Below are 25,742 nucleotides of genomic sequence, written 5' to 3' on the forward strand. Positions count from 1 at the left end.
TGAATTCTGGAGAACATCTAATATTATTCCAATAGAATGCCTTCAGTTTCAATGGAGACATTTTCAGGTCTTGGGGAAAACCATTTCTGTCTGACATCATTTTACAGTCACTCTAGCTACAAGATAGAAGTATGAATTATACTTTACGCATTCTGTGATTAAAATTGGTTTTGTGAAAATAATTGGTGTTTCATCTCATGGAAGAACGATTCTTCTCTGTCTATTGCTATCAACATGGAACCTTTAATGCACTCTGTGATCTTAGGAGCAGTTTCTGCATTTGTTCTCCCTCTCTGTTTGAACCCAGTTCATGTTAAAATCCGTTAGCCATGTTCATACTAGGGCCTATAGGTTTTTTACTTGATTAAATCCTAGACTTTGCATATCCTGCAATTCCTTTGACAACTTTACTCCTGCCTTGAGAGAGAAATGAAATTTCTTTGGTCTAGCCATGCCTTCATAACTTGAGGCTACTGACAGTATACATGATTAAAGTACAGATTTAAGATAAGTTCCTGGAAATGATCTTCTATGAAAACCCATCATATGTGGTAGGTTTGGGACTGACTCACAGTAGAAATTGGTTTGCATATATTAATTACTAGAAACACGATGGTTTCTTGGTGATTTCAAAGACATATTTACTTCCTATGTAGCAACAGAAAATTGTGGATTGCTGCTATAGATCTGATAGTATTGAATAGTTTCAGCATCCAATTTCTCAGGATTTTTTTTATGAAAATAAAAGCAAATATTTGTCAATTGATTGATACACAGATGGATCAGCAGGGAGGCATGTAGTTATCTAAGAGACAAGGTGATAGGAGATAAGTGTTATTGCTACTGGCTTTAGGTCATTCATTAATGTAACACACATGAATACCTGGCTGAAACATTAATAGTGAATTTCAGGTTTTCTAACATCTAAAGCATGATGGAGCAGCACCAATGTGTCTCTTTAAAATAAAGTGTCTTTGCTACTCAAAGTGACCATCATCCCCACTCTCGTTACTGTATCCAACTAGTCTTGTTTCCTTCATTCTTGTTACTCTTATACTTCAGTGTAAGAGTTTTCTAAAAGACTTTTGCAAATGTAGGTCATATTATTTTATCACTGCTTAAAACCATCAATGACTTCCTGTGACTCTTAAAATAAAAGACAAATCCCTTTGCATGTCATTTAAAGCCCTGCATGATCTAGCGGTTGCCCTACATCTTCAGCCTTATCTTACAGTCCTCATCTTCTTGCTCATATCTGGTGGGTACAGAGCTTAGTTTTTATTGTCCCTCACACCTTTCAAGGTCGTTACTACCACAGAGCTTCTGTACTGGGCTGGAGAAGCACTTCCCATAGGTTTTTTTCTACTTGAGTTGGGACTCCAGTCCTACCTCTTCAAAAGAACTTTCTTTGTCTACCGGTATTAAGTAGCATCTCCATTTACTTGCTTTCCCCAGCTGCTTTCCTGATGTGTATATCATTTACCACTTTCTGGAATTATGTTATTTGCTTATTTGATCATTGGTTTATACATCTTTCCCTGGTACATTTATCTAGGTTGTTGGACAGCAAGGAAATATGAATAATACTTTAGACACATTCTGTGTTTTATATTGTAATTTTAGTGCCTAGATCTGAGTCTGTCCCACTGTAGACACGCAGTAGTTTGAAAGAATGAAATGATCTAAATGCTTGCCTTTTCTTAAGGGATGTATGCTTCTCTTTGCTTTTTTCTTTTTTCTGGAAGTAAGATTTAACTCAGAATGAAATTATTTTTCTTGAAGCTAACAATAATTAAATTGTCCAAGATTAAATTCGATGCATTGTCTTAGTAGAACCATCAGTACTGACCTTTCAATTTGCAATAATACAGTGGAATCTGTTTACCATTTCTAGAATGGTTAGAGTCTATGACTATCAATAGACTTAAATAACCGACTCTGAAAAATGAAGTCATCAGAGAAGAAACTGACTCTGTAAAACCAGCTTAATTTTTTGTTCAGCTGACACAGTCACACAATAAAGCACTCCCTAACATACTTCTGCCAGATCCAAGAAAAGCAGGTGATAACCCATGTGACTACCCTGGGGCAGGCAAATAGCACAATGCCTATTTTGAATAGTATAGTTGACTCCCACTAAAAGAACATGGTTTTTCTCTGACAAATTCAGGCTAATCATAAAAATATGCTTTCAGGAGAAATATATAAATAATGATGGGAGTGTGAGGCACAGAATGGTGGGAATGAGAAGATGTGAAGTATGAACTTGGGATCTGAGCGAGGGGAGGAATCTCAAGGAAAAATCATGAGGGCATTTAAGATGCCACACCACTGCCTCTCCCTCACTTCATGAGACATTTTCTCATCGGCTTAAGCAGCTTTCATGTAGCTTCTATACAATAGGTGTTACACATTTTTTTTTTTTAAATTGAGTTATCTTCCTAGAATTGGTTTTTGATCTTGGAAAGGATGCTCTGAAACTTGACAAAGGTGTTAGTTACTGTCTCAGAACATAAAGAGAAGACATACTAAACTGATATCCTACTTTTAAGAGTTCAAATCCTGGCCTGGAGAGAGGGCTCAACAGTTAACCATTCCACTGCTCCAGCAGAGGACTTGGTTCAGTTCCCAGCACCATCATGGCCACTCACAAACACCTGTGAATCCTATTTCAGGTGCACTGATGCCCTCTTCTAGCTTCAGTGGGTAACACACACACACACACACACACACACACACACACACACACACACACACGGTATGCAAACATACAAGCAGATAAAACACTTATATACTTGTAATACAAGTAAATTTAAAAAAAATAGTTAAACTATTGCTAATTAATGATACATACAGCAGAACTGATGGAGGATGATTGCATAGACAAGTATATATCATCAGAGGGTCAGTACTTCATAAAGTCAAGGTTCTCCTTATTTTCAGATGGCTCAGTAAAACTTAATTAGTCAACCAATTTGTAACAGTTGGACCTTCATATGTTTTAATAAGAAATTCTATAATCAAAATATTTATACATATCTTTTATTACTTGCTTTGTAAAAATACCAATCATTGAGATTAGTGAGTTAAAATATGTGATACATTAAAACATTTTTAACATTAAAAAACTTTTCAAAAGATCTTTTAAAAGATCTTGTATATATATATTGAGAATATATATATTCTCAAGAATGCTGTGCCAAGTTACATTCCCACCTGTAGTCGATGGGAATGTTTACTTTCAACTTTAATTAGTGGTAGGCCCAGATGGCTCCTAAGTTTTTTTTTTAAATGCCTAATATATGAGTAATTTAAGAGAGAAGAAAGTGTATTCCTTACAAAATGATCCATGCCCTTCGCTTCCTTTTCTGGCATCATTTAGGTCCTTGTGGGTGTAGAAAATTGAGCCCCAACTGCATCTCAGCTCTGTGAAACGCCAAGCCTAAGCCACCAGCTATGATGTATTCATTTTGTTTCTTGTATAGACACATCTCTCTTTCAAGCTTTTAAAGTGCACACCCAATTGTAAATGCCAATTGAAGCATGAAGACAGAATGGGAAGGCTTTAGCACAACTACAATCTTAATTCTAAACTCTCCCAAGTCTCTATGTTTTCTTGTTTTAATGCTGTGGGCCTTTCCACAAGCACACAGTCGTATATATCTGTTTGTAAGAGCTTGAATGAGATATGTATGTAACTATGTTACATATTTCTACTTCTGGCTTTTGACTATTGAAAGGATGTAGGGACTTCTTGGGTATCTACACACATGACCAGGTTGTTGGAGTTGGCTTTGTGTGTTTGTGCTGTGAACATAAGAATGACACAATGGTATACATGAGTAGTTGGCAGGGCCAGGGGTGACTGTGTAAAGTCATATGCACTTGGTGCTAGCTCCTTCTACACTAATAGTCCCATGTACATTGGACCTACAGCATTGTCTGTGCTTCTGGAAAGATCAATACCTACTTGGTCTTCTAACTGACAAAGAATCTGGGTAAAGTCTGCAGATTTCAAAGAAGCCACAGACTATCACAACAGAACAGTGACAACAGCTTCTCACCCCTCAGGCACCTTTTACTTTACTCATTACCTTTCCATCCAGAACACAGTAGGAGTACATTCCTGCCAGGGGCCCAGTTTTCCCATAATTCTACTGTTCAAGAGAGGGAGTAACAGGTTAGCCTTTCCTGCTTTCCGACTGTGAGGTCCTATCTACCCCACCCTGAAAAGGTATGAGGATTCCTTTGTAAGTTTCTCTCTATTTTTATAACCTATTGTTCATTTCTGTGAGAATCTTGAAGGCAGGAAGTTAAATGATTTTTCTTCTTTAATTGTAAGCCTCGCTTTTAGGAGCTGAGCCATCACTTCAGCCCTAAATGCTTGTTCTTACACTGATACACTAGAAACCCAATGAGCTCTCATTTTATTAAAGGTCTCCTATGGGATAACAGGCAAGAAGTTTTAAAGTTATTTTAAGTCAGACCTGGGTGTTTTTGCTTCTGCTTCATAATAATTCTGTCAATCTATATGTCAATCAAACATAGGAAGCAGCAGTTAGTGCACATGAAGATTATACTAAGTTACCACAGTGATATTGGCCTTGCAGATATTGATAGAGATTGGGAGAGTGTTTCCGGGGTTGCACTGAAGATGTCTATGTTCCCTCCACACTGTTTTACTAAACGCAGGAGAACAGACTGAAGATCGTCATGGTTACCAACAGACAGTTGAAGGATAAGGTGCCGATGAAGACACTTCGCTGCAGTTCCCCACGTTCATCACAGTAGTGATGTTAAATGCTTTATATCCAGAAGAGCTCTCATCTACCTCCTTTCCAAATGTATCCAACTTGAATGAGGCTCTAGACAACAACCAAATACTTACCAGACAGAAAGGGAATTTAGATTACTTGCTGTACATCATCACCATGTAACACCAGCCGTCACCTCAGCAGTAGCATTATCTAGTATGGACCATCTTCAGCTCCAGCTCCATGGAGCACTTTCCATGCATTCTATTGAATCCTCCACTTCTGATATGCAGCATCGGAGCTGAGGGCTAAGTCATCTGTCCCACAGAGTGGATAGACAGCCCCTGTGCTCACTGGAGCACCTCTCAGGAAGAAGCCCAGAGATCCTGCAGAGCTCCAGTCTATGCAGAATCACATGTCTTGACATTTGTCTCCACAGGCACTCTGATGAGGATGGGATGGCCATGCTTACAATTCTGGAGAAAGCATTTGTGCTCCCTGTGATTCTACATACGGGGATCCTAGCTTAGGTTTCAGGAATATTCTAAAAATGGATGCAAAATGCAATTATTTGATATTTCTGGAAGGGGGATTTCACCAGAATTCAGGAACTGAGAATCCAAAACATGTTCAGGATTGTCTTCTCTTGTGGTATATTTGTACACTGTGTGAAGGTGTATTGCTACGATTAGTGTAATAAAAAGCTGAACAGTCAGTGACTAGGCAAGAGGTATCGGCAGGATTTCTGGAGAGAGTAAGGAAGAGGAGGAGGAAGCTAGTCACAAGAGAGACACTAGAAGACATAAATAAGAAACTTGAGCTGCAAGATGGAAGAGAGGTAATGTCACATGATAGAACATAGATTAATATAAATGGGTTAATTTAAGTTATAAGAGCTAGTTAGGAACAAGCCTAAGCTATAGACCAAGCTTTCATAATTAATAAGAAGTCTGTATGTCATTATTTGGGGGCTGGCTGGTGGGACACAATCTTCCACACAGTCTTCTGAGCTTGTTTTTAAGCTGGAAGGTCCAACAGAACTTATCCTACAGATTTTCGAGGAAAAACTTGAGTGTAACATCCTAGAGTGTATTTATATTAAAAGAAAGCGGAGGCAATTGCCCAAGTGAATATTTTAATCATAGCTTGAAATATGCAGATAACTAAGGCAAAAGAAATGAGGTTGGGGGTTTTGGCTGACTGAGCTACCTCACTCTAGTAATTTTCTGTTTCCTATTATATACATGAAAAAAATCACTACTTACAGAAAAAAAGACTCATTAAACCTAAAGAGCTACGCCTATAAAGTTGAAAAATACTGACAAAATATGCCAACATTAGCAGCTATACCTTAAATAAGCAGTCAGTGTAGAAACTGTTTTCTGGTTTCAACATCAAAGCACATATAATCTTACAAAGGATAAAAAGTGCACACGTTAGTGTTCTGTTCTCTTCCAAAGAAGTTCTGCTGAATTTCAAATATTTTCTTTGAATAATCATGTTTGACAGAGATAATGGTTAATGTTAGTGAGGTAATTAAAATTAATGGCAGCAATGTCCACTGGGCGATGTCTATGCAGGTGTTTCCCTCTACTGCTCCCACCTAAACATAAAAATGTTTAATACACAGAATTCGGAGTCTACACATATTTATTAGAAGCAACTGGGTTCAGCCCTTTCTAAAATATATAGAGAAATTCTCTACATAATGAATTGTTATGTTTTCTTGACATATAACTTTATTAAAAATGTATTAGGTTACATAGAAATTTAAACACACATTCATCGTATAAAGCGAACAGACAGTATTTTAGAGGCATGGTTTCCAGTCTTCAATAATGTATCTTTTAAGTCAAAAGTTACCAAAGGGTTTGTGAATGTTAGTTCATCAAGCCAAGCAATGCTACTTACTAAGCAGATTTGTATCCACAACTTAATATTTTGACAATTAGGAGGAAATTATCTCTTTCCTTAGCTATTTTTTCATCCCTACCTACTTTTTCATCTGTCTATCTGTACATCCTTTCTACCTTGATCATTCACCCATCCATCCAGTCATTCATCCATCCACCTTTATGCATTTGGTTCCTGGCTTAGAGAAGAACAGAAGGGAATAGGATGGACAGTGGAATGTTGGAGCAAAACAAACATCAGGTAGTGATATTAAGGGAAGAGACAGAAACAAAGGCCACATGCTCTTCTGCTAAATGCCACATATTAAGTGACACAAGGATGATGTTATGTAGCCATCATGACCAACCTAATTATATCTGATATATTCGAATGTTGAAAATCATATTCTTCAAAGGTGACCACAAAACTAACATCTGCCTACACTATCTTTTAAAATGTGATCTTGGTACCTCTTTATCCAGAGTGGAGCCCTAGCCCCTCCCTGGAATCATCTGCACAGATGTACAGAATATGGTGGAATTAATACTGTGCAGGTTCTGAGGCTAAGCCAAAGGAGGAGATGCAGTTCCCACTTGCTCATTTAACCATCTGTGTGGGAGCTTTGAGCCACTGCGCATGTTCAACTACCTAAGGCCCCTCATGTTGGAGAGGGTGTAAGGAACAGGGATTAGAGTTGACATCCCAAGTTGAGTTGCCATTTAGATGTCCAGCCTAGTAGAATCATAGGATGACTGTAATGTCAGGAGTCAGCTGCCTGTAACCACATCAGAGTTCCCTAAAAAGAACTGTCCAGTCAAACCTTGGTATGCTATAGGCCATAAGGCAGAATACTAAAATGTTGTAGCCATCAAATTTTGGGGTGATTTGCTATAGAGTAATGACTAATAGGATAGTTAATGATAACATTAGCACTGTATAAAGTTCCATTTCATCATTAGTCTTCATTGTACCTTTTATGTTTGTATATTCACAGTTGTGAAGTGTGTACAACTTAAAATGCAAATGTTGCCTGCTAATATGGTGTTCGAGCAGTAAGGTCCTCTACTGCAGTAGTTCTCAACCTGTGGGGCACAATCCCTTTAAGAGTCGCATATCAAATATCCTGCATGTCAGGCATTTATATTACTATATTACGATTCGTAACAGTAACAAATTGCAGTTATGAAGTAGTAATAAAATAATTTTAGGGTTGAGGGTCACCACAAGATGAGGAACAGTGTGAAAGGGTCACAGCATTAGGGAGGTTGAGAACCACTGCAAGAATCAGCTATCTGGAACCCTTAACTAACCAGAACCCCCAGCTTGAAGGATAAGGGGAGCACAACCTCTGAAATGAGCCATAGCTGCTTATAGATCCTTGCTTTACTACTAATTGATCGTGTGACTAGAGGCCGATTGGCCCGATTGGCTAACCCATTTCTTCACATTGGAAAAGAGAACAATAGTAGTGTAGTGGTTTATTTCAGTGGACAGACAGAGAGATGAAGTGAAATCATATTTATATCAAGGTTGAAATTGTCATCCTGATATGTACTGTTTAAAGAATGACTTCAGTACTTACCTAACACCTTTGGACCTCAGTCTCCATCATTGTTAGATGGGCATGGTTATTAGTAAATATTTACTGTATAATATAGAATCTCAAAACTTAAAAAAATTAAATTAAAACCAAGTTTTATGCTAGGAAATCTAGTATGGGTAATGCTTTTTTAAATCTTCACAAAATTCTTTTGAATGGGTATTATTTTCATGTAATAGGAAAAGATATTTAATATTCATTTTCAGGAATAAATAAAGTTCTCTTCAGATTTCGTTTCTTTAATAGCAAATGCTTCTTGTATAATGGATATCATATCTTTAAGTATAATAATTCATTTAGTAGGTATGTTCTGAATGTTATATTATCTTCATTTACCTGGTGACCATTTTTTCTCTTTGTCTAAAATTTCTCTATTACAGCTCTGTCCACCTATGGACTGTTACTAGGTGACTCTGGGCTGATGAGTATCAGGGTCTCAGCTGAGGCATGGTGTCACACAAGAGCATCTATGGGAAGGCACGAGGCATTATTTATGAGCAAAGTGCTGGGGCACACTTTAGTGTTTAGAGGAAGGATGTCAGATCCCATCCCAGTCTAACATATCAAATACATCTGACAATCCTGAGCATTGAAGAATTATTCTTTCTCATATGATGTTCAAATGTCTGATAAGAAATTCATGTTGTTAAAAAATTTTAAGCTACATGATCTGAGAATATGATCTTGTTTTTAGATAAACATAATACATTTGCATAGTTTAAATATATCCTTGCTGTTCCAGGCTTGAAACCACTGAACAAATTAATAGAACATAGCATCTTCCTTTGCTCAAAACTTTGCAGGGAATTGCTCACCATTTTAGACAACCCTGTCACAGATGCCAGTGAACGTGTGCACTTAAACTGAGAACCTAAGGTGGCTGTGTCAATCTAACCCCATGGCTCTCACTTTTGTAGGGACTCTACGTGTAGGTAGGAGCATTACATCGTCACATCGCCTAGTGCTGCTGGGCAAGACTTCAGCTATTGAGATCATTCTGTCATGAATCACATTCCTCTTATTTTTCCTCTAGTTTATAGTTTGGGCATGTTATTATTGATTTCTATAAATGTTAAGAGTTAGAAGAATCACCTATAATTTTCATTGCAGGAAAATAAATGGTATGTTGAAAATAGTTATTAAAGTTGAAATTCTCATGAAGAGGCAGAAGCGCCTGAGGACACGATGAGGGAAAAGTAGAAATGTCCGGTCATTTAGGTGTGGGGAGTCACTTAGAAACTGGTCTGCTTCTCTTGAACCCGCAGTGTTGACTAGTACTGGTCACACAGTTCCCACAGTGCACTCTCTCAACCCCCGACTCAGGAGGAAACACCTAAGCTGGCAGCTCTGAAGAGCAGGGAATTGGTTCCAATTCTCCACAGCCTTTTCATTAATTACCTTGTTCACTGCCGCAAGACCTGTTCTGGCTATTCCTGTTTGTGGTCTTTTTTTTTCCCCTCCCCTCCTAGTTTATTTAACTTAGGATTCAATAGGCTTTTTGGTGTTTTGTTTTTCTTTTTTTGGTCTTGTGAGAAAGGTCTTCAATACTTAGTCTAGGCTGTGTTAGTAATCATCATGTAGCCCAGACTAGCCTCAAAATCACAGAAATCCTCCTGCCTCAGGCTCCCAAGAGCTAAGATTTTAGTTAGAAGCCACCATGACAGGCTATGTCTCATCAGTCCTTTCTATTTCATTGCTGTTGGGCACCTTCTGTTGAAGTCAGTCTGTACTGGTCTGTGTTATGGCCTTGTACCATCAGACCTCATTCAACCTGTCAATGTTACTACACCTGTTGCATATTTTTGAAATCCTCCTCAGCATTGGTTTACCCTTCAGGTTTCTAGTGCAATTTATTTTGATATTATTTTCTAATGTCAAAGATACTTTGGAAGAAAACAGAAGTAAAGACATGTATTAATTAGCTCTCTTCAGTTAGACATCGTCTTGAGCACTTTAAACGAAGCCAATATTCTTTTCCATAATCGGCCAGTGAATGTTTTAAATGAGTAGCTATCAATTTTACTGCAGACAAATGCATTTTATGCAATTAAACTATCAGAACTGAGTAGTTCTGCTTTGTTTAATGAATTATCAAAAAGGTACAAAACAAAGGAGGATAACTTACAGTCCATATCAAGGATGGCACGAACAGATCTAACCAGCTCCTTGGATTCCAGAAGCAGCGTTGCTGGGAAGCTGCGTCCGTTCCTTCCCAGCTGTGGGAGCGATGTCTGTGATGCAAACCCAGCTCTTCTTTCGCTGCACGGGCAAGGAAATGGCCTTGAGCACACTGCACAGCAAGTGACCCTGGGCCATCTTTGCTAAACCTGAGTGTGTGTCATTTTATTTGTACCAAAGTATTTTGTACAATTCTAGGAACATTACATTCATAGAGCTATACAAGAGTTCAATCAAACAGGGTAGTATCTCTTCTTCCCATTGTTTATTATATAGGAAATAGGCATATTTAGAAATATTTGACTTTACAGACAAGAAGGTAGTAAATGAAGGCTAGCCTACATCCTAAATAATTTGCTGGGTCTTTTTGTTTCATTTTGTAAAATTTCAGACTAAACATATAAACCTTAGTTTATTAAACAGATGTTTTCAATTGCTTATACTAATATTAAATATCAATTCAATATATGTATATTTACTTAAGAAATTATCGTTTAAATTCTCCCCTTTGTTTTTCCTAATTACAAAACAGCTTAAAGGCTTTATATGTTTTTGTACTATGACATTTGATTTTACCTTTTATTAATACATTTTGTTCACTGATAATTTCATACCTATATATAGTACATTCTGGTAATGCTCCCCCATCCTTCTTATGCCAGCCCCTGCTCACTTGTAAATCTCTTTGCTGTACTTATTACTTTTTGTTTTGTGTTCCAAAGTTTAACTAAGGTATCATCTGAAATAAATGCATTATGATGTAATTTAAAATGAAACGTTTTCCTCAAAAAAATTATACTAAAGTTTTCACTTGAAAAAGACAGACAGCTTTGTATTGAAAATAAAAATCAGTGTGTACAGGCCATCTTTTTAACCATGAGGACATAAACTCACAAGGATAAACTTAAGAAATCTCCAATCAGACACACAGCCTTTACTCTGCGTTAAGTGACCAAGGCCAATATCCATACAGAAGGTGGAGTATATGAAGAAGAGTGGCCAAGATTGTAGCAGTGTCTAACTTTCAAGGCACAGCAAAAGTTGCTTACTGTAGCTTTTAGAGTAGCCTTTTTTTTCTTCTTCTTCTAAGAAGCGTTTTAGGGTAAGGATTGGCTTTTGGCTTTTAACTAATTATTTTTAAACTTGGTATTTAATACCAAAAATTTGAATTAGTAAAGATCAAAATGAGACTGAAGGGGTGTGGCACACTTAACATGTAAAATGGAAATATGGCTACTGAGCGTTTTAAAAATCCCTACTAAAACAATATTCATAGAATTTACAGAATTATATTGTAAGCAACAGTTAATAACAAAAATGCCTGATTCTTTCATAATAAGAAATGAAACATTAAAATGAACACAAAAGTCAGCAACTGTAGACATTATTTCCTTTTTTTTTTTTTTTTTTTAAATAAAGAGAAGGCCTCACTGTAGCCATGGTGGTTGGTCTTGACTTCAACAGAGATCCTCCTGTCTCAGCCTCCCAAGTGCTGGTATTACAGGCAGAAGCCACTGTGTGTGGATCTTATTTCCTCTATTGGACGGCTGTGTTTCTCATCAGTAACGGTAGTTTGTGTTTATGCAAGTGGTGCTGGTGGAGATGGACACAGTATGAACTATGGTAGTCATAAGGAAACAAGCACTTTAACATAGACCGGTAGGAATACTGCTTCTGTATACGCCCTTCATCATGTATCAAAGTGAATGGGTAGCTGTGGCTTGAGACAAACAAACATTTGTATGTTTGCAGCTCTGAGGAGGAATCCAGAAGACAGCAGCATGCTGTGAATAATAACAAATCAAGGTGTAGTCTACAAACATACTTCTTTTATTTATATCTACCGAATGATGAAAATGAAAGGAGTTGATTGTGTGAATATGTTTTGCAAAATCCTATTTGACATAACGCATCTGCCATGCTGAGACCGTCTTCAGTAGTGCATCTGCCGCCAGCAGCTTACCCACACACAGACAGGATGTGTGAATCCTCAGTCTAAGAGTACAAAGTCACAATGGCTGTCTAAATGCTTCAGCAGTTTCTTTTAGGGAGATGGAACTCAAAGAGTATGTTTGTACACTTCCTTCCAAAAAGTGAAAACGAGCATTCAATGGGAATCGCGCAGCATCCTAAAACTACTCTAGAGTATTTTAGCAACAACTATAGACAAAGAAATTAGTGTTCATATGCTGTGGAAAGCAATGCATTCTTACCTTAAACTGGATAAAGGAGAACTATCCAAAAGTACTTCCTGAGCAGCCTAGTGAGAAACAAAATGGTAAAGGAGATTTGTACATTTAATAGCTTAAAAACAAAAACAAAAACTCTGCTTGATTAATATTTATAATTTTCTCCTTCATTGAGTACGCAGATGCTCCTATTATGGTGGGTGAATCAATTATATTAACATGAAATTCTACTTGGACATCATTAAGATATTTATTTATTTCAAATATTTGTATTTATTGTGTGTGTGTGTGTGTGTGTGTGTGTGTGTGTGTGTGTGTGTGTGTGTGTACATGTGTGCAGATACTTGTAGAGGCTAGAAAGTGTGTTGGGTTCCTTGGAACTGGAGTTAAGGTGGTTGTGAGTCACCTGATGTGGGTCCTGGGAACGGAATTCAGACACTTCACAAGAGCAGTAAGCATTCCTCTCTGGTAAAGTAAGCCATCTCTCTAGCACTTCATGATAGCAAAAATAGTTACCATACTATGCTTACATGGTATCAGGATTTTTTAGGAGAGTATTTATTAAAACACAGTATATTTTATTATATGTATATTTATCACTAACTACCTATGTAGTATTAACTATTCTTTTCATATATCAAGGCCAATCTAAATCTGACTGTAAGTTAGAATTGCTGTTTTGAAAGAGCTCTTTCTGTAGTTACCAGACACCACAACTCTTCTCTGTGACAGTACTTATTCCTCCTCCCTCCCTCCTTTCCTTCCTCCCTCTCTCCCTCTCTCAGTACTGGAGATTGAATTTAGGATCTCAGATGGCAGGCCAGTATTCTACCATAGAAGTATATTTCCAACCCTCCTTTTAACTATTTCTTTTGAGATAGGGTCTCATTAAGTTGCCAGGATAGCCTTGGACTTGTTATCTTCTAGCCTCAGGACTCCAAGAATCTAGGATTACAACCTTGTGCCTTCAGGTCTGGTAAGATTAAAAAAAAAAAAAAAACAAAACAGAAAACAAAAAACAAAAAATAAATAATAAATAAATAAATAAATAAAAAAACAATGTAATATAGTTATCCCTCAGTAGCTTAAGTACAGGGGACTGGTTTCAGGATCCCTGTGTCTATGATTAGCCACAGTAAAACTCCAGAGATGCACAAGTGGTTTAGTAGGTCTGAATGTGTTATACACAGCCTATAGATTCTTCAAATCATCTCTAAATGACCTATAAATAAGACAGTAGAGCTTTTATGGAAATAGCTTTATAGTCTATTATATTCAAAATAAAGACCCGAGTTTTTTTTATCCTTGTTTCATACTGAATCATCCACCTCAGGCCTGAGCACATAGTACACAAATGAGAAATAAGGTGACTGGCACTCTAGAGAGGACTGGAGAAGGACAATGGTGCTCTTGTGGGGTGTGACTACACCGCTTCATTCACACAGACTCAGCATAGAGCTTGCTGTGCTTTATGGGAATTCCTAGAGTTTTTGTTCCTGGGTCTCTTCAATGCATGCTTAGCTGAACTCACTGGTGTGGAATCCAAGGAGAGAGAGGGTCAATGTAAGAGGGAACTTACCTCTACAAAATGAAGGAGCCTTTCAGTAGACGCCTTGAAAGTTTTCCGAGCCATTTCAGATTTTCGCAATTGGCAGTCAAGAACTGTGACTCTCTTTCTCAAGTCCTGGACACTTTCCTGGACAAAGAGGGCAGAAGCAACACTGTTCACATTTCTTCAGCTTGTAACAATTTTTGCCCATTTCTAGTTTTCATACACTAGTATTTGATACTACCATTTCATTTATTGTCTCACTTTTTACAAAGGGTTTCTGATTTTGAGGAGAGGTGGAATATAACTGATTAAATATTTAAAAGTTAATTTCCTCATAGATACTTTCAGTTCTATGACACACTGCATATGACTTTTATTGATTTTTAGGTGACTTACATTCAGCTTACATGTTTTTTTAAGAACTTGTTTTAATACAGGGTAACAGAAAGCCTATGGATAGCACAGCCCAAAGTGCTAAATACACACACACACACACACACACACACACACACACACACACACACTCCAATGTAAGGTCAAACTATTAACAACAGAGAAGTAAAAGCATTCTATGAAGAACAGCAGTAGTTCCCAGTGAGCCGCAGTGGCAGGGGAATTCTGAAGCATCATTTGCTCTGAGGCACATCCTGATCCTAGAGGTCCACATTGGGGGTTTCATCAGACACACATGGCATGCTGAACTGTGATGGGTAAATGAGTGATATGATTTTCATAGAACAGGTACTCTGATTTGGTAAAAAAAGTCTGTCCTGAGTAACTGCCAAGTGTAAGTCCTTACCCAGTAAAGCTCAAACAATGATTGCTAGAGAAACAGAAGGACATTTGGGGGCTGAATTTATATTATTTAGATGTCATGAAAATCCATAACCTGAAATTATTACTTAAACTGGTACTAGGTTAAGAGAAGCAAAAATAAAACTTATCTGGAAGCTATTTTTTAAATTGGGATTTCATAGAATTTCCCTAATTGTATGTCAAAAGAACATGAACTTAGAATAAAAAAAAATCACTTAAACATAAAGAAATATGTTTTATGAATTGACAATCAGATAATTAACCATTAGATCTAAAAGAATGTATATATTAATCTGGTACATAAAGATAATTATGTTTAGTGGGCTTGAAAAACAGAATTGAAAATATAATAGGCCAGGTGGTGGTAGCTCAAGCCTTTAATCCCAGCACTCAGGAGGCAGAGGAGGCAGATCTCTGAATTCAAGGCCATCCTGGTCTACAGAGTGAGTTCCAGGATAGCCAAGTAGCAAGGGCTACACAGAGAAATCTGCCTTGAAAAACCAAAATAAATAAATAAATAATAAAACAAAATAAAATATAAAAGGACAAGAAACTCAAAATAGATCCAATGACAGAGTCATCTTAACAATATAGTTATTAAGTTAGAACACAATAATGCTCAATTTCATACATCTGAAAGGAAAATGGAGAAACTAGAAAACAAATGTAGTAAAATTTCTGAGGACTAAACAGAAATAAAATCTGAACTAAGAATGAAGGTATGAGAACACAGGCGAGTCTCTTGATTGCACAGAGACTACCAGAAAGAATCAAAGGAAACATCCTGGGGACTGGAGAGATGGCTTTTTGCTTAACATCGCTTTCTGTTCTTACAGAGGACCTGGGTCCAGTACCCAGAACATCCAAGTCAGCACAAAACTGGCTGTAACTCCATTTCTAGGGATCTGACATCCTTTGCTGATTTTAGCAGGCACCAGGCACACACATGGTACACATACATGCAGGCAAATGCTCATGCACTTAAAATAAATTGACATTTTTTTTTAAAGGCGGGCATTGGTTTCTGAATTAAAGTGGTACATCAGGCCTATTCCATTAATTTTTTTGGCTATGAAACTGCAGTCAAAATGAAAATCTTAAAAAAAAAAAAAGCGAGCATTGTGGATTGTGGTATACACCTTTAATCCTATACTTAGGAGGTAGAGGCAAGGGGACCTGTATGAATTCAAGGGTAGGCTGGCATACATTGTGAGATCCTGGAGAGAGGAGGGGAATGGGGAGAGAAGGAGAAAGGGAGGGAGGAGGGACGGAGAAAAATCAGGATGTACGGTTTAGGATTTCTAGAAAGGACAAGACAGTGATCCTCTGATGAGGAAGTTGGATGAATCCCAAACAGCAAAAATTATAGTAGATCGGATCAACAAATGAATACGGGGTTAAAACACTGATATCAAAGCCAAAGAGTCTTAAAACCACTCAGAAGGAAATACCTTACAAATGACTGATGGCTGACATGGTAGCATGAAATAAAAACAATGACAGGTATATGGTAACACAATACTCTAAATGTATCTAAATATATTCTTTTCAAAGTTGAATCAGAATGTTTTTCAGAGAAACAAAATGGAGAGTTTATCATCAGCAGAACTTCACTAAATGAATTTGAAGCAACTGTTTCAGGAAGTAAGAAAGCCTGAGATGTAATAAGGAATTATGAACAAAAGGTCCAGGCACTGGGTCTATCCAGACCAACTTGGACCACATTAACCAAACTGCAAAAGCAATAAAGTCAAGACAGAACTAGAATCTACCAGCAACAGAAAATAAGGAGGAAAGGTGGCTAGGCTTATGTTCAAAAGGGCTTTTAATATGTAGATGGGGGGAAACATTATTGATGAATTTCCTAACAATTTAATACAAAATATCAAATATTCCAGGACAATCATTAAGAAATTAGAGACGCAGGGCTTGAGAGATGGCTTAGCAGTAAGAGCACTAGCTGTTTTTGCAGAGGACTCAGTTTTGATTCCCAGCAACCACATGGTGGTTTATAACAGTATTTTTGCCAAAATAGTGCCCCAAGTGAAGGAGTTCCTTCCTAAGCTGCATCCAAAGCACAGATGTGCTGGAAGGTGTCTATCACACAAAGAAGCAGACGCCCACTCACCACCTTTAGTCGAGGCCCAAGACTCTGTGACTGCAGAGGAGGACAAACAGCCTTGACCACTGTGCCAGCATCGAGTGGGTAGAGGGGGAGAGTGTAGCAGGGATCTTAAAAGTTCTTATTAATAAAATCAAATCTGGAGCCAGTTATTGGGGTGAATACTGGAAGATCAGAGAGACAGAACAAGTCACAGCTAACCTCACCTGGCCAACTTCTCAGCTGGTCTTGTTTCCTCAGACTGGAAGCCACTGTGTCCTCATATCCACATGGCTCTCAGCTGAACTGTGCTGCTCAAAACCTAAAAGCTTAACCAGCCAAATGCTTCTAGTTTCTGGTCCTCACGCCTTATATACCTTTCTGCTATCTGCCATCACTCCCTGGGATTAAAGGCTCGCTTTCTGGGATTAAAGGCGTGAGTCACCATGCTTGGCTGTATCCTCGAACAGATGGATTTCTGCCTCTGGAATGCTAGGATTAAAGGCATGTGCTACCACTGTCTATCCTCTATGTTTAATATTGTGGTTGTTCTGTCTCTGACCCCAGATAAGTGTATTAGGGTGCACAATATTTTGGGGAACACATTGTGCACCCTAATACACTTATCTGGGGTCAGAGAACAGAACAGCCACTAGATACAAAGGCTAGAAAATGGTGGCACTCACACCTTTAATCCTAGCACTCCAGAGGAAGAAATCCCTCTGGATCTCTGTGAGTTCAAGGCCACATTGAGAATGGCCAGGCATGGTGACACACGCCTTTAATCCCAGATAGCGGGCCTTTAATCCCAGGGAGTGATGGCAGATAGCAGAAAGGCAAATAAGGCGTGAAGACCAGGAACTAGAAGCATTTGGCTGGTTAAGCTTTTAGGTTTTGAAAGTACGGTTCAGCTGAGAGCCATTCAGATATGAGGACACAGAGGCTTCCAGTCTGAGGAAACAAGACCAGCTGAGAAGTTGGCCAGGTGAGGTTAGCTGTGGCTTGTTCTGTCTCTCTGATCTTCCAGTATTCACCCCAATAACTGGCTCCAGGTTTGATTTTATTAATAAGAACTTTTAAAGATTCCTGCTACACAATACCACCTCAGGAGAGCACTAAAAGAGATGATTGGAAAGGGGGAGGGTGCTTTTTGGGGTCAAGCAGAAACATGATGCAAGGGAAACTCCCATAAGTCTACAAGGATAACCCCAGCTAAGACACCTAGCAATAGTGGATACATAGCCTGAACTGGCCATCTCCTGTGATCAGACTGGTGACTACCCCAAGTGTCATCAGAGAGCCTTCATCCAGTACCTGATGGAAACAGATGCAGAGACCCACAGCCAGACATTAGGCTGAGCTTGGGGAATCCTGCTGAAGAGAGGGAGGGAGGATTGCAGGAGCAAAGAATTGTAGGGGTCAAGGACATCACACGAAACCCAACAGAATCAACTACTCTGGCTCATAGGAGCTCACAGAATCTGAACCAACAACCAGGGAACCTGCATAGGACTGACTTAAGCCCTCTACATATATGTGACAGTTGTGTAGCTTGGTCTATTTGTGAGACTCCTTATAATGGGAGCAGGGGCTGTCCCTAATGCTTTGCCTGGCACTTAGGAATCAATTCCTCATACTGGGTTTCCCAGCCTAAATACAAGGGGGAGGTGCTTAGTCTTACAGCAACATTATATGCTATGCTTTATTGATACCCAAGGGAGGCTTGCCTCTCTCTGAACAGAAACAGAGGAGTGGATTAGGGGTGGGGTGGGGTAGAAGGAGAGGAGGAAGAGGAAACTGCAGTCAGGATATAAAATAAATAAATTAATTAAATAAAAAATATTGGAGACCATACATAATTTTGAAAACAGCAAAGAGAATTACTTGTAATTGGGCAGGGGTACACAGAAGATATCTGAATTAATATAAAACTCCAGTTAAATATCTTAAATACATGGACAGCTGCAGTTAACAAGTCAGAGAACAAAGACTAACCAGGTGCTTTAATAAGTGAAAGTCTACAAATAGAAAGTTATTTCCAATTAAAGCTCAACAATTAAGAAATGGGTGTGCTGGGGGCAGGGATAGGAATTTCAAACTTCATGTTTGCCACAGACATAACTGAAATAAATAGAAACTAAAAAGTTGAAAGTAAATAAAATTTTAAAAATATATAAATAAATGTCAAACAAAGTATGTAGCTATTTTAATGAAAATAGAAAATAATTGTAAGGGGTAAGATTTACAGATAGAATCCTAACATTTTCATAAAAGATGGTTGTATAATTTCAAGCCTTAATGTATCTAAAAGCATTGTTTCAAAATATACAAATAATACTAAAGAAAGGAAACCCCAAGAGAGATATTAGAATGTTTCTATAAATACTGATGGTTTAAGAACATAAAGACATTACTATGAATGGAGAGGAACTGAAGCCCTGATGTCCTCAACCTTGTTAACTACATGGAAAAGTACCTGGCATGGCAAATATATATATATATATATATATATATATATATATATGCAAATATAAATAAATATCTTTGTATCTTTGGAGACTGAAGGACTTTTGAAAACACATAAGAGGGAAACAATTGATAAATGTGATGGTCTGATTAAGAATGACCCCATAGGCTCATATTTGAATGGTTATTCCCCAGTTGGTGAACTGTTCGTCTGTGAAGGATTAGGAGGTGTGGCCTTGTTGCAGAGGTGTGTCATTGGGGTCAGGCATGGAGTCTTCAAAAGTTCAGGACATTCCAAGTTAGCTTTCTCTCTGATGCCTGTGGACCAGCATGTAAGCTTTTAGCTACTCTCCAGTGCCATTCCTGCCTGTCTGCTTCTACGCCACCTACTGTGATGGCCACGGACTCCAAACCTCTAAGACTGTAAGCCTCAGATAAACTCTCCTATAAGTTGCCGTGGTCATGGTGTCTTAGCATAGTAATAGAAAAGTAACTAAGACAATAAATTTCCATGAAAATTAAGAGCTCCTTTCTATTTCCTTATAGAGTAGAAAAGGCAGACCACATGTTTGAGAGAGTAGTTTTATAACATATAAGTTAATAAAGGATTAGTAACCAAGAGAGCAATGCATGTCTCTAAGCAAAATACAAATAATCCAATGGGAAAATAAGTGAAAGATACAGAAGCACATTTCACTGAGAAAAATAAGTGACTATTGAATGCATAAATATATGCTCAACTGGTTATCTGAGGCAGGGAGGGCAAATTGCAGGTTTACGGCATTTGGGGATATAAATGACTCCATCATGGTTGATTTCAAGATTCCAACCTCCATCAGTGAACATGGCATTGAGAAGAGACAAGTTCTCATGAGCCAGTGTCTATGGGTCCCAGCATACCACTATGTTAGTCATTAGTAACTAGGGAAATTCAAATTAAACCATACTGGCATAGCAATTATTATACCAACCAGATGGATAAAAATTCAAAAAGAAAGAAAGCCAAGGATCAGCAAGGGGTGAATGGTAATTCTGCTCCATTCTTCATGGGAATACAAATTAGTTAAAAATACTTTCAGTCACAATTAGGCATTTACTTATAAAGCTGAACATACAATTATTATCCACCCTGGCAATACTATTTCTCATAGGTAACAGTTACACATGTTGAGAAAGTTATATGTATCAGAATGTTCTCAGGAGCATGATTCAGAGGATAATACAGAAATAATAAGACTGCCCATCAAATACAGAATGGATAGCTGCATGGTGGTAATTCATGCAATGAGGAATAAAGATGGAAAAAGATACCAACTAGCTACAAATTAACCTCTTAAACAGGCAAAACTAAACAAACAGGGAGTAGATATACAAGTAATAAAATTATCAATAAAATGGTAGACACTAAATCCAAGAAAGGAGCACACTCTGTGAGCAAGGGCAGTGGATGCAATCTGAAGAGGTGTATTGTGGTCCTTCACAGGTATTAGTAATGCTTCATTTTGTTTTTTAAAAATATTTATTTTTACTTATGTGTTATATATGCATGTGCAGTGTACATGTGGGTGTGGTTGCCCATGAGGTCAGAAAGGGCATTAGGTCCCCTATGGTTGGAGTTACAGGTTGTGCTATTCACCTGGGTGGTAGGAACAGGTCCTGGGTCTTCTGCAAGAGCAGCAAGCACTCTTAACTACTGAGTTCTCTCTCCAGTCCCAAGAATATTTTATTTCTTATGTGCCAGATGCATTTTTTTCAAAAGCCCAAATACAAATTTGAGAATATATTGATAATTTAAGGAAAATTACAGTAATAAATAAAAGCATTATGACGGAAAGAATCCATATCTAAAACATAAATATTTAGGTGCCCTAGAGATAGCTCAGTTGGTAATATGCTTCCTGTGCACTCTATGGCTCAAGTTCCCTCCCAGCACCCACGTGAGGAGCCAGGTGGAGTGGCGCGCATGCGTCATCCTTCTCTGGACAGGTGACCAGAAGCGGCGCTCCGTACTGCAGGTCTCAGTGCCAGTGCGAATCTCTGTGAACACTCCTCTCCTCCCACCCCCAAAAGATGGATAGCTCTCTAGGAAAGATACCTGATGTTGACTTCTGACCTCCACATGCAAGTGCACACACACATGCACTCACATGCTAGTCGATATATACTCTGCCCCCCCAAATAAGTAAATAAAGATAATTAAATATTTGAATCTTGTTCTATAGTACCTAGGTCAACAGATCTTAAGCAGTCTTACACACAGTTGAAAAGGTTACTTTCCCCCACTGGTATCAAAATTGGAAAATACTGAATCTTGAGATGTTTACATTTAATATCTCTTCTTTCAAAATAAAAAATAAAGAAAATTGATTTTAGAGAGGTAGTTTAGGCTCTTATTAAAAGGGATGTTATGAGATTCCACATAAAGCTACAAAGAGGGAGAACATGAATTGATTATATTGCCAGGCAACTTAGGAGAAGAGAGAATGTAATAACCTAAACTTTATACAACAGAACACCACACTGGGAGCCGGAGGGCTGGCTCAGTGGGTAATGGGGCTTGCTGCATGAGCCTGGGGATCAAAGTTTGTTCCCAGGAACCTACATACAAGCTGGTGGAGAGAAACGACTCCACAGAATGGTCCTCTGGCCTCCACATGCACATTGGGTCACATGCCCTCTCGCCTCCAAATATACCCTCACACAAACACTGATAAATATTTAAAAACTAACAAAACCACTGGATAATTTTATGCAAACCTCTTACAAGTATATTACTTCAAAATACAGGGCCACCGAGAGTTCAAAAAGAGAGCACTGCCCAACACATACAAGGTCCTGCTTCAATCTCCAATGCTACAGGAAACAATAGCAAAAATTTGAAACTATTAAATACTGGCAACTTTTGCTTTAAAAGTAACTATTTTATTAAAAGTTTTATTTTTAATATTTTGGTAATTTCTACAATTTCTCATAATTAGGTTAAAGTTACATGGCATTGTGGTGATATATTATGTCTCCCAATATATAGTGCACCCTAATAAAGCTTATCTGAGGATCAGAGGAAAAAGCCAGCCACTATATTAAACACAGAAGTCAGACAATGGTAGCACACACCTTTAATCCTATCACTCGGGAGGCAGGGATCTGTCTGGATCTCTATGAGTTCGAGGCCACACTGGGAACAGAGCCAGGCATGGTGGCACACGACTTAAATTCCAACACTAGTTAACCATAAAGGTCTGGAGGTCTGTACAAACAGACAGGAAGTGATATCATTGGGTCTAGTGAGGAAGTGGGATGCAGAACAGAAAGGCATATAAGTGTGAGTTTACAGGAAGTAGCTCTCTTTGGCTGAGGATTTCCAAGTGATAAGAACATGGCTGGCTTCTTTCTACTTTTCTGGTCTCTCAGTTTTTACCCCAATATCTGGCTCTGGGCTTTTATTAATAAGACTCTTTAGCAATTTGTCTTACATGGCGTAGCCACAGCTGCTGAAAAATGCACACAGATAAACAAATTCCTAAGTGTTGCTGCTTTCTTAGGTGCTATGTGCTCCTTGATGGTCTCCTCAGTGCTGGGTGGGTCCTCCAGCCTTCGGTGAGCTGGTTTAAATGAGCAGATATTGGGGAAATGTCGAGGGCTCTTTAGAGCCGAGCAAAGAAAATATCACATTTTCTGTTAGAATTTTCTTTTCTAAAACTAGCTTCATTTTTATTGGTAGGTTAAAGAACATAATAAACCTTATATGCTCAAATATTCATAAATAGCTCAAATTTGTTTTGTATTCTCTTGAAGGCTGAATGGGTTATAGATATAAACACTCATTACTTATAATTCAAGAATTTCTACAAAGCTATAAAATATCTGCTTCAATTCATTCTAGTTTATACTTTGTCACACACACACACACACACACACACACACACACACACACACACACATGCCTACTATGGTTTTTGAAGGTTAGTCATAACTAAAGATGGTATACTGTGGACAATTTCCACATAGAGATGTTCAGCTTGCTTCCTGCAAAGTACTCAGTATCATGTTTTGCAATTAAGAGCTCTTCTAGAAGAGCCCAGTTTGGTACTCCTTACACTGAAAGAAACAAAACAGAACAAAACAAATTCAAACTTGGTTTCTTCTCATTAGTCATCATGGGTCTCGTGTAACAATTCATTAACGTGTCTACTGCTATAGTGCCCCAAGTTCTCTAATCAAAGAACAAAACTCATCCCGGGAATCGCCTCCTTCCACCTCCACAAAACAAATTAGCAAGCTCAAAAGCAGAAAGAAAAAACCAGTGCCATCAATTAAATGTTAAATAGTTCCAGGCCTGAATGGCTGAATGGAACAATGCTGACCAATGACCCAATTAATTCTGGGCCTGTGCTTTCTTTTCCATCTCCAAGCTCTCTGGATAAAGGCAGGCTCACAACTTCCACGCCACCCTCTTCACGACACAACGTCCTATCATTGAATAACAGAAGACAAACACTGACCCAGTTTAGACGTGCAGATGAAAAGAAAATGAAAACAGGATGCACGACAGTGGCAAGGAAACCATGGTAACTAGAGAGGGCTGTTTGCTTACTTTATTTTGGTCAGAATAATCAGCAAGCTGAGCCTTTAGCTCTGAGATCTCAGCCTCTAGCAGATGGATCACTTCTTCATAGTCCATTTCCATCCCATGCGCCTGCCTCTGTGCAGCTTCAGCAAGATGGATCCGGCTTCGAAGAGCTCGTGTTTCTTCAGCCACAGCTTTGGCTTCCTAAGGAAGTTAAAAGTTAATGTCAAGTGAAGAAAATGCAAAACATATGTCTGCAGTCTATACAAAGTATTTTTCTCATTTTGGCAGTTGTGATTCCAAAGCTTAACATGTCTCTGTGCTTTATCTTCCACCTAAAAACTAGTGAGCACGTTGTCTCATTATATGAACTAGCTGCCCTGCCTTTTGTTGGTTTCCTGAAAATTTTTTTTGTATAATTTTTTTTTTTCTGTATAAAGATTCTGTATGAATCTTTAGCATCACCTATCTAGCATCACTTTTGGAAAAATGAAGGAAGGTAAAGAAAACTGAAAATCCAAAATAGATGAGTAGGAACTGATTCAAAAGGTAAAAAAGTAAGCTACAGAAGAACAAGTAGGTGGAGGGGCTGGTGTTCTCAGAAGGCTCCTGCAGCTTCATCAGATGCTGGGGTGGGGGTGGGGGCTTATAATGCTGCAGGGCTTCGACCGAGCACCAGAGGCAAAGCTTTCTTCCTGGACATCAGACTGTTAGTTCTTGTTTTGGTAGTAGCATAATATCTAATTGTTTATCTGTTGGATACAATGTTCAAGACACAATTACTAAATACACAATGTGTGCTTCATCTGTCTTTGCTCATTCAATTTTTGGAATAATGTCCAGATAAATGGATTAAAAACTATTTACACATAAGCAATGAGAGACCTAGAGAATAAACAAGCTGATCAAATGCATATAGACACCAAATTTTGAGCCCAGGCAGGTCTGCTTGGCTTTAATACCAATGATCTCTTTTCATCACTTTACTGTCTTTGGATGACAGAATAAACAAAACAAACAAACAAAAATGCTTCAAACACTAGCTATACTCTCCACTTTGGAAGGTTAGGGTGGCAAAAGCCATTTGCTCTCTCAAAATGTACCTTGGTGCTAGGTCACAGTCCCCTAGGACACCTGTATAATTTAACATGACAAGTATTATAGCATAAAACTCTTCTTTAGAGGGTGCAGGAATCTCTCTTCTCTGTAATGGAACTTTCTGCTCCAATTGCTATGGCTAATATTAAACTATGGCTATTTTGATGTTCTTGAAGCTGTTATGGAGCATTTGCTTTTGTTGGAGCATGAAGTACTGAGAGAAGGAGAGCGTGTGGGGTAGTTGCAAGGGTCCGTTTTCATTCAGCATCAAATAATTGCTTATTATATGTCAATCTCTGGAATATGCATGAATCGTATATACGGAAAACTCTCACCCTTCAAAATCTACATTCTAGTTTGGGAAGACAGACAGTTGCTTAGGCATGAGTTATGATCTCCATGAGAAGAATTGACTAGAGACCTGCAAAAGGGACCATGCCATGATTTCCTGAAGAGAAGATTTTTGGGCAAAAGGAGCACATGTGCAGAGGTCCTGGGATTGGATTGGGCTTTGTATCTTTGGGGAAC

The 25,742-nt window shown here is 38.3% G+C and overlaps 1 protein-coding gene across 3 annotated transcripts in view; it reads right to left on the reverse strand.

Moving 5' to 3' along the window:
• Window positions 1-25,742, reverse strand: part of Stxbp4 (syntaxin binding protein 4) — a 151,890-nt gene that overhangs the window by 51,078 nt on the left and 75,070 nt on the right. For 2 of the 3 annotated variants that reach the window (XM_042282601.2, XM_006972012.4), the window contains 4 exons: window positions 24,144-24,320; window positions 14,194-14,310; window positions 12,639-12,685; window positions 10,373-10,506 (listed from right to left, as the gene is read on the reverse strand). In XM_042282601.2, coding sequence (XP_042138535.1) covers window positions 10,373-10,506; window positions 12,639-12,685; window positions 14,194-14,310; window positions 24,144-24,320 — 475 coding nt within the window. Of the gene's footprint in view, window positions 1-10,372; window positions 10,507-11,863; window positions 12,019-12,638; window positions 12,686-14,193; window positions 14,311-24,143; window positions 24,321-25,742 lie in introns of those variants that run through there. The other variant, XM_042282602.2, reaches the window with a different exon arrangement.

This window comes from Peromyscus maniculatus, chromosome 8 (genome assembly GCF_049852395.1).
Source record: "Peromyscus maniculatus bairdii isolate BWxNUB_F1_BW_parent chromosome 8, HU_Pman_BW_mat_3.1, whole genome shotgun sequence".
Classification (NCBI taxonomy): Eukaryota; Metazoa; Chordata; class Mammalia; order Rodentia; family Cricetidae; genus Peromyscus; species Peromyscus maniculatus.